The following is a 9,434-nucleotide window of genomic DNA, read 5'->3' as shown; positions in this document are numbered from 1 at the left end:
TTTAGCTATCCAATATTGATATTAAGGTAAGGAGCTAGGTAGCTATGGAATGCATCACAAGTTAGCTAAGTAGCACTATTGCCTAGCTATCTAGAAACTTCTAGCAATGCTACTGAGCCAGCTAGCTAACTAGCATTGCTATCTAGCTATATAGTAGCGTTGATAAACTATTTTGTAGTGCTACTAAAATAGGCATGTTGAGCCCCAAATTTTGCGTGAGGGTTCAAGAAATGTGGAGGCTATTGCTTCCCTTTTTTTCAGGTTAAGACGGCTCATTATGCCTGTAGAAGAACACGGAAGTGTTAAAACTGACCGTTAACATTCAGCAATCCTCAACTGGAAAGGTAGCTGTAGTAGGGTATGGAAGAAGGGTAATGAGAGTTATGATCTTCGTTTGGGTGCAATGCATCTGGATATGAGTGGTGAGCGTTGGAAGAGGAATATTAGTGCTGTCACGAATGATTCCCATATGGACACTTACCATCCTTGCATTTGAATGTGATTGACAATTCACACATTTATATATGCAGTGGCCCTGAGACAATTGTCAAAACAAGTGTTCACCACAAGCATGCTGCATAGCCACATTTTACTGTGCCTTCAGTGCATCTTCTTTTTCATCATTGTCCTTTTACATTTTGTGTAAACACTCTCATCATCAAATATTTTATGTAAACACAGTCCCAAATAATATTTTTCTGGTTATCTTACCGAGGTCAACCTTCCATATTTAGGCATTCTCTCATTACCTGAATCATGTCATGGTCCTGCATGTAAGCATCTGCATATATGTTTGCCATCAAGACATATGCTGCTGGAAGTTCTATGTCTAACCTGACAACATTTTCAAAGGCGTGCCTTCCAACCACAACATTCTTCCACTTTCGAGAAGCACCCAGCAGTGTTGACCATGCAACAGCATCAGGTTGAAAAGGCATCTTCTCCACCATCACCACTGCCTGGTCCACTTGGCCTGCACGGCCAAGTAGATCAGCCATGCAAGTGTAGTGCTCCACAGTTGGGGCAATGCCATACTGAATGCTCATAGCCTGCAGGTATTCCTGGCCCTTGTTCACTAGACCCACATGACTGCATACAGTTAGAACACTAAGAAAAGTGACCCCGTTTGGTTGTATGCCCTCCATCGTCATTCTATCGAACAACTGAAATACAAATTCACTCTCCCCCTGACGAGCATATCCTGCAATCAATGCATTCCATTGTGCCACATCCCTCTTGCGAAATCCATTAAACAATTGTTGGGCATCAACCATGTTCCCACATTTAGCATACATGTCAATCAGACTTGTTGCCACCATTGCAATAGTCTCAAAACCAATACCGCTAATTTGAGCATGGACTTCCTGACCAATATCCAGTGCTGCTGTGTTACCACAAGCTTTCAGGATGGCAACGAAGGTGAAGGTACTTGGTGACAGACCTTGCTCTTCCATTTCTGCATAAAGTCTAAAAGCCTCCTCACTGTCTTCTTGCTCAGCATAACCCAAGATCATGGTAGTCCACGTAACCACATTGCCATTGGGCAATTGCTCAAAGACTCGCCGTGCATCCTCCATGCTCCCACATTTAGCATACATATCCACCAATGTGGTTCCCACAAATACATCCAACTCGAAGCCACTCTTTACCACTTGGGCATGAATAGCTCTACCTTTCTCCTGAGACACAATTCTTGCAAATTTCCTGTCAACTTGCTTTCCCTCTTCCAATGTTGCCAGACTACTGCAAGCTTTCAACACACCAACAAAAACTCGATGATCAGGTGTGACCCCTTCCTGTTTCATTCGTACATACAAATCCAAAGCTATTGCACAATCCTCTCGCTCAGCATACCCCAAGATAAGGGTCGTCCATGTCACCACATTGCGATAAGGCAATTTGTCAAAGACATGCTGTGCTTCCTCCAAGCTCCCACATTTTGTGTACATATCCACCAAGGCGGTTCCCACAAACACATCTGACTCAAAGCCACTTTTTAATACTCGGGAGTGAATTGCCCTACCTCTTTGCAGGCATTCTATTTTTGTGAAGTTCCCATCCTCTTGCATCCCCTCTTCTAGAGCTGCCAGGCTACTGCAAGCCTTCAATGCACCAACATAAGTTCGGGTATTTGGTTGGACAGTTTCCTCATGCATCCGTGCATACAGTTTTAAGGCTGCCTTACTGTACCCTTGCTCAGAATACGCCAAGATCATGGTAGTCCACGTAACCACATTGCGCTGATGTAACTTATTAAAGACATGTCGTGCATCCTCCATGTTCCACTTCGTGTACATATCCACCAAGGTGGTTCCCACGTATACATCTGACTCGAAGCCATTCTCTACTATTTGGGAGTGGATACCTCTAAGTTTCTCCAGGCACTCTACTTCTGCAACTATTCCATTAACTTCCTTCTTCCCTTCTGGTGTTGCCACGCTACTACAAGCTTTCAACACTCCGACAAAGGTTCGACAAGTCGGTTGGATACCTTCCTGGTGCATCTGTGCATACAACTCCAAAGCCCATGCACCCTTTTCCCGCTTGGCATATGCCAGAATCATGGTCGTCCACGTAACCACATTACGATGAGGTAATTCATCAAAGACACGCCATGCATCCTCCATGCTCCCACATTTTGTGTACACATCCACTAAGGAGGTCCCAACATATACATCTGACTCAAAGCCACTTTTGACTGCTTGGGAGTGCATGGCTCTACCTGTCTGCTGGAATCCTAATTCTTCAAGCTTTCCGTCGACTTGCTGCTCTGCTTGCAGAGCTGCCAGGCTACTGCAAGCCTTCAATGTGCCAACAAAGGTCTGAGCACTTGCTTGGACACCTTCCTGGCACATGCGTGCATACAACCCTAATGCCTGCACACTCTCCTCCTGCTTGGCATACCCCAAGATCATAATGTTCCATGACACCACATCTCGTTTCAGCATGTGGTCAAACACATGATGAGCGTGTATCATGTTCCCGCGCTTCACATGACTGCGCAACAACTTGTTGGCCTGCAATTTTGGCAGCTCGTTTAAACGTTCACCCATATAATAATGAAGTTCCTTAACCGCTTTCGGCTGAATCAACCTCTTGGGGACTGCATATCCAGTTCCCGCACCCGAGGAATGATAGCAAAGGGGCATCCTATGCCAAGGGCCCATAACCAGAAACAACAAGAGCAGCACGCTACCTTACGCAAGACAAATTCCATGACCCTCCGAGGCATACAACAAAAAGAAAACGAATACAGCCCAGAAAATGGAAAGCGTAAAGACGATGCGACTCAATGAGATTCTACTTCCGTTGACTCTTTTGGTACAGGGAGAGCGACAAAAGGGTGGCTAAATATGAGGTCTGCAATGAGGCACCGATCGCCCAAGAAACGTATTTTCAGGTTCTTGAAGGGCTGTGATCAATGCATTCGGACTCAGTCCGACTCCCGAAGCTCTGCAAATTGATCAGTGAGACAGATGGGCTGGCCGCTGAAAGAAGGTGCCTCTGATCTTGCTCGATCTGAGTGCAATTCGTCAAGAAGAGCCTAGCTTCCTTCTGCGAATTTCGGACATCCCTGCTTCACGTAATACAAGTCTCGTAATGTTCGGGTGTTTACACTCCATCTAATCCTTCATAGAGAAAGATGTGCCGTTTTTGGCCTGCCCTGTCCAAAGGAAGTTCTTAGTAATGAAAGAGTATGATTTTCCATACTAGGTTTCACCTAGTGTACCATTTGCATTCAAAAGAGTTGTATTTTAATTCATCTCTTGGGAAAATTTTAACAAAATTACAATAATAAGAGGGTTTTTTAATTCAAGTTTGGGAAAAAGAACCGTTAGTTCATAAGTAAAGAGGGCCGGTTTTATTGGGGGAAATTTTAGTTGAGGGGTTCTCTAAACACCCCTTGAATGCACGTGATATATAAGGTTTCTGAGTAGTGTACTCCTCGAGGATTTTCCCACAAGCTTATAGTTTCGAGCTTGATTCCAATGACCTTTCATTATATACCCTTTCCTAGAGAAATGGTGTTGTGCACCCTTTTGATGCTTCCACCCCATACCCTCTAGGTTTGTCTCCAAGGTCCGCTCATATACCTACCAACAACGTAGCACCAAAAATACAATACCAACATAAAATGTTCACCCAAACCACAAACCACAAAACACTATAGATATGGTGTTATTCTTGTCATACCACAAGTACATTCCTTTAAGCATATACCAAAGATATAAAGCTGCATATTGTAGCCATGATCATATCCATGCTTCAAAAACAAGCAAACATATCATAGTCGAAGTGTTTCCGACAACATGCAATCTAACCACTACATTAGTCAATTGAAAATAGCATAAAACCATAACACTAGAGATGTACCCTAGGATATGGAGTCCCCACACACCTTAAGGACTACTACATACCACCTAACCCTTGAACGAATGATTGGTGTGTGTAAGGGTATTCAAGGATATTAATTTGAACTAAAAACCCTCCATTTGCCAATGATATCTCCCCCACTTAGTTGGTATCATTGGCCTCCAAACCAATGTGATTCCCACCTCTCTCACTATCATCTACATACTTGAGGCTTACTCTCCTCCTTCTCATCATGATGTTGGTCTTCTCCCTCAATATCATGCATGGAGAAGCTCTTCATGTGTCCCACTAAATCTCTCAACTCCAACATACTGGCTAGTTGAAGTCCTCTTGTCTCCACTCTTATTAGAAAATATAGTATTTCCTCTTCCTCTTCCTATTCCTCTAGAGGAAGAGCCTCTTTTGCTGCACTACATCATGTATATACTCATGTTTGGCATTGTAATTGTTGATAATGGTGTAAATTACACCATACCTCTAGGGCATTAGGGACAAACCCTAACCTTAACCCTAACCCTAACCTTAACCCTAAGGGATTCACATGTATATCTTCATGTTCATGTTCAATACACTTAGTATACATGTAGCTATATCGTGTGCACTCCCCTCTCTCTCCCTCTCTCTCTTCTGTTATCATGGTATCAGAAGCACCAAGTACTCCCACTCCCTTCATGAGTGTCAAGCCCTCCTTCCATGAGGCATCTTCCATTGAGGGAGATTTCCATCAGAGAGAGTGTAAGCCCTTGCTTCCATCACTCAAGGCACACAGCCCTTGCTTCCATTAAGGCACAAGCTCTCTCTTTGAGGCACCTTCATCACCTCTCAAGATCTTCCTGAGCTCATCTTCCTCTTCATTTCAGTTCAGAAAGCTCGTCATGTCGAGCTATGGAGAGTGAGATATGTTGATTTTAGTATCGAGGTTCTTTATGGAGTGTTCTCATAGACTCTGTTCTCTGAGATTGTTCATTTTATGAGAGCTAGAGAGATTGTATGAGTCTAGAGTTCTCTCAGAGAGATACCTACAAGCAAAAGGCAGGCAAGCAAAATGGCTCCAACAAAACATGAAACAAGCATGGACTAGTCTCAGCCTCTCCAACGAGATCAACCCTAGAGCCTCAACGGCTCCAATAGCATATGCCAAAGACTCGAGCCCGACGGTCAAGACCCTGTGTGAGACAACGCGCTCTCAGCCCATCGACTCCAACAACAGTCCTCACGATTCACAGTCGACTTCACAGATGGCTCCAACCCTGACTCCAGCAACAACAGGGCGCTCTATAATGCTGTGCTTCTTTCTGCAAACGATTCCCATAGCAACATCAAAAGCATGGTCAAATGACTAATCGATTAACGAGCCAACCATTACTTTGACGACCTAGCTCTAGATTGCAAACCTCATCGACTGTCGGCTCCTGCAATACTGCCTCGCCTCAACGCCATGAACTCGACGGCTCAACGTATCTCCAGCAATGAAGGGCTCTTGCGCAACGACTCTAGCACTCACGGCCATGCAACGCCTCTCTAAACGACTGACTGCCACGACCTCCAAACGAGCTGCGGCAAAGGCTGCATGAGCAAGCCTCCTATACCAATAAAACGATGCCATAAGCCTCCACAGCGCTCAGCATGCCCAACCCTCAACGGCTGCTCCAACCCAACTTCCACGATCCCTCAAGCTCCTTCAAGACACCTCTCCGACGGTTGGCACGTCCAAACGCAGCGCCAAGCTCCAATACGCCACGGGCTTGCAGCAGGGACTCCACGATGATAGCTCCTAAGCTCCCTGGCCAACCAGCCTAGGACCTCTACCTCGGATCTCTATACGACTGTCGCAATAGCCTTATCTCCAACAACGGGCGGCTCCTTAGCTCCTCCCCGCGACACAAAGCACCCTCAAAGGACCACACCATCAGCGACGTCCCCAGCAGCCACACACAACCGACCAACCATGCGACCTGCAAGGTAAACCGAATGGCTGTGTGTGGCACCCACGCGACCTACAAGCGATCCATGCTCACGTGTGCCATAAGGAAGTACTGCAGCGGCCATCTTCAACAAACGAGCCCCGCGACCTCAGCCTCAACGTCTCCTTCCACATTGATCCCCTTCGACGGAATTTGCCAAACGATTTCGAGGAATCTTCAAAGATTCTAACGTACATCCGTGAGATTTTGCTAGGCCCGCGATTGGCTGACACGTGTCAGCCTCATCACCCTTGGTGCTTGGTTGAGTACTTGAAACGTGCTAGATCATATCCAACTTTGGCTAGGAATATCTGACCCTAGTTTGGTCAGTGGCCAAGATTGTGCCACATGGCATACCATCTCTCCAGTGTCACCACCTCATCACCCGCCATGTAGGCATGCCACATTAGCATCTCCACATAGGACTACCATGTCATCAAGGTGCCACCTCAGCACCCTATCTACCACATCAGCCTACCATGTCACCATGACATGTGGCAATACCATATCATACTGCATGCTTAGTCAGTAGTGACACGCGTCACAATGCCAACTAGGCACCCTTACCTCCTCACAGGCACAATCCTTCATGAGCATGTGACACCTACTACCACCTCACCACATGCCACATCATCATTTTTTATCACCCTCTTGGAATCAAAGTTTGGCCTATCCTTCCAGGGGCCGTATCTTTTGATCCAAAGGGAATTTTGCAGTGCTATAAAAAGGAAAAAATGATAGCCAGATTGCGCTCTATGCGCTGAGCATCTCAGATATGCCATTTGACTTTTCCATAGGCCAGCATCATCAAATCCTCTTCATTGGAACCACCTTATGATCCACCCATACATAAAAATGAACGAGATAAAATTCATTTGAGCACTGCATTTTGTGATTCGACGTGTAGTCTAGCTGTAGAGTAGCACCGCCATAGAGGAGATATAACTCTACCAAGCCAAGTCAACCATTGCCACATTTTCCGATTAGTTCCCACCAGCGTCAGTCCCTTTGGATTTATCATCAGATACACATTCACACATTGACACCATCTCAGTCTCGTGGCATTTGGCACTTCAACACCTCAGTGTGACACTTGGCAGAGTTCTCCCTCCTCAGATTCAGGATTGTTGCACACACATGCCACCCATGTACAATCACATTCGTTGACTATTTTTTGCATTGGTTCCTGCAGACATACATTAGCCTTGTACAGCCTCTTGGCTATCCCGACACACAGTTGTCATCAATTACTTATAGGCTTGATCCGTGGCATACACACAGCTGTCACATGACTTGGTTCTAACCGTCTAGTGTAAGCTCCCCAGTGGCAACACACACACATTGTTCTCATGGGTAGACACTCTACACATGTAAGCCTCTTGCAGAGAGCACTAGACCGCCTCCAGCATGGAGTTCTTCTCATCACATAGCTGATGATACACTAGTCACATGACTCCGGACGAGATCCGTGAGTGGAAGGAGAACCTTCTATGACTATTTATTGCCACAGGGTATGTACTAGTATATGATGCCGACTCGAGCCTCATCGGTCTTGACAGATCAGACACAGATGTTCCACATGTTAGCATGGATCAGCCCACAGTTTCTGATCATACACTTTTCTCAGTAAGCCCTCAGCACAAGGCACATTTGACAGTAAGCCCAGCGTTGTCTGATCCTTATGATGCACAACCATCATCTTTATGCATGGATCTGACTCCATCTTTTACCAAAGGTATAGATACTCAGCAAGAGTTCACCAACGATCATGCAATTATTCAGCAAGTAAGTCCTCAGTATGGGGCACTCACATCTCCAGCTGCATGCGGAGATATATGCCACAGCGCATCCAACTCTTCAAGTGATTCCATTCCAGCATCCATCATTGGTGCTTTCACCTTTGACATGGAGCATACCTTGGGCTCAGTTCCCTTCAGCAGTTTAGATCAGCACATCAGTCTTCAGGACATTCCAACATCGGCTCAATCATGCCACATTGCACCACCCTTGGATCCAGTTATCACCACCACTTTCGATCAATAGATCATTCCTCAGCACGAGGATACCTATGCATTAGTGCGGTCCTGCCCCAATACAGCAGACATCATCAAGTTTAACCATAGCGCAACCTAGGGAGATTCAGTGTTTCACTATGCACTTATGGCTCTCGTATACAGTCCATACTTGATGCAGATTTGTGGTTGGATCCACAACTTCATATCAAACCCTACATCAGCATTCGGCACCGCATATGCCTCAGTGATATCTTATGCATTCTCAGTTGTATTTCAGGCTTCTAGGCCTTTATACTGTCAGATCCTTCTCAAGGAGCCTTTGATAGATGCTACATCCCATGCCAATGGATGTTTAGCCATGCACACATCAGATGACCTCCATCTCATGACAGTTGAGCATCCAGGTTTTAACAGGTTGCCACCTTGTTAGTTTATAGGCCTCTTCTTCAGCAAAGCAGTGCATCATACTTGCACCTTCGGCCCCAAATTTTTAGTCCCTGGATCACTTTGTTCACATCTACTAAGAAGTCTTCTATGACCCTACATCATTTGACAGAGATTACTCTACTGTAGCATACCTCACACATTGTTGTCAGTTCTTTTGTGTTGGTGACACCCTTGTATGTCACAACCTACCGGATGACATCTCCATCGCTACATCGACTAGCCTCACATCCGGATGCCTCTTCCATAGAGCAATTGCACTGTCCACGGTGACACATGACATGTTCATCTTTGACATGTTCAACATGCAGCGATACACACTGTCATTCACACAGTCATCATTCAATCAACCAATCTTTGATCCAGGTGGACCTCACTTTTTGCATATTTCCTTTCGACCTATCTTCTAGGTTTTATTCCCAAAGGCGAAGGATGACCCATAACTTAAGAGGGGAAAATCCACATAATGTACGGGATTGTAAGTTGTACTCATTGTACATGCTTCCGCTACGTAGTCATTGTGCTCACATACACACATACTACTCTAATTTCTCTTCAGTTTTCATTTCAGTTTTGGATGCTATCATATGCACCAAATGAAATCCACAAACAAGTCTTGTACATGCACCCTCTAGTT

The 9,434-nt window shown here is 45.3% G+C and overlaps 1 protein-coding gene across 3 annotated transcripts; it reads right to left on the bottom strand.

Moving 5' to 3' along the window:
• Positions 1–242: 242 nt before the first annotated feature.
• Positions 243–5,821, bottom strand: LOC147887433 (pentatricopeptide repeat-containing protein At2g33680-like). 3 transcript variants are annotated; one of them, XM_087394011.1, is made up of 2 exons: positions 5,769–5,821; positions 243–3,659 (listed from the first exon to the last, which is right to left on the bottom strand). In XM_087394011.1, exon 2 carries the CDS (start codon positions 3,165–3,167, stop codon positions 717–719), a length of 2,451 nt encoding a protein of 816 aa, XP_087250137.1. In that variant the 5' UTR covers positions 3,168–3,659; positions 5,769–5,821; the 3' UTR covers positions 243–716. The 3 variants fall into 3 exon arrangements, with proteins under 3 accessions (XP_087250137.1, XP_087250136.1, XP_087250135.1); XM_087394010.1 differs by lacking the exon at positions 5,769–5,821 and adding an exon at positions 5,394–5,524 and having other exon boundaries at positions 243–3,664; XM_087394009.1 differs by lacking the exon at positions 5,769–5,821 and adding an exon at positions 5,394–5,524.
• Between the last annotated feature and the right edge of the window lie 3,613 nt (positions 5,822–9,434).

The sequence above is a fragment of the Dipteris shenzhenensis genome, chromosome 23 (assembly GCF_047967505.1).
Source record: "Dipteris shenzhenensis isolate YYH24624 ecotype China chromosome 23, Dip_SZ_1.0, whole genome shotgun sequence".
Lineage (NCBI taxonomy): Eukaryota > Viridiplantae > Streptophyta > Polypodiopsida > Gleicheniales > Dipteridaceae > Dipteris > Dipteris shenzhenensis.
The sequence above is the reverse complement of the archived record's forward strand: the minus strand, read 5'-3'. Positions and strand labels throughout refer to the sequence as shown.

Coding starts and splice junctions, on each gene's coding strand:
- LOC147887433 (XM_087394011.1), bottom strand. CDS start 3,167: ATGGGCCCTTGGCATAGGATGCCCCTTTGCTATCATTCCTCGGGTGCG.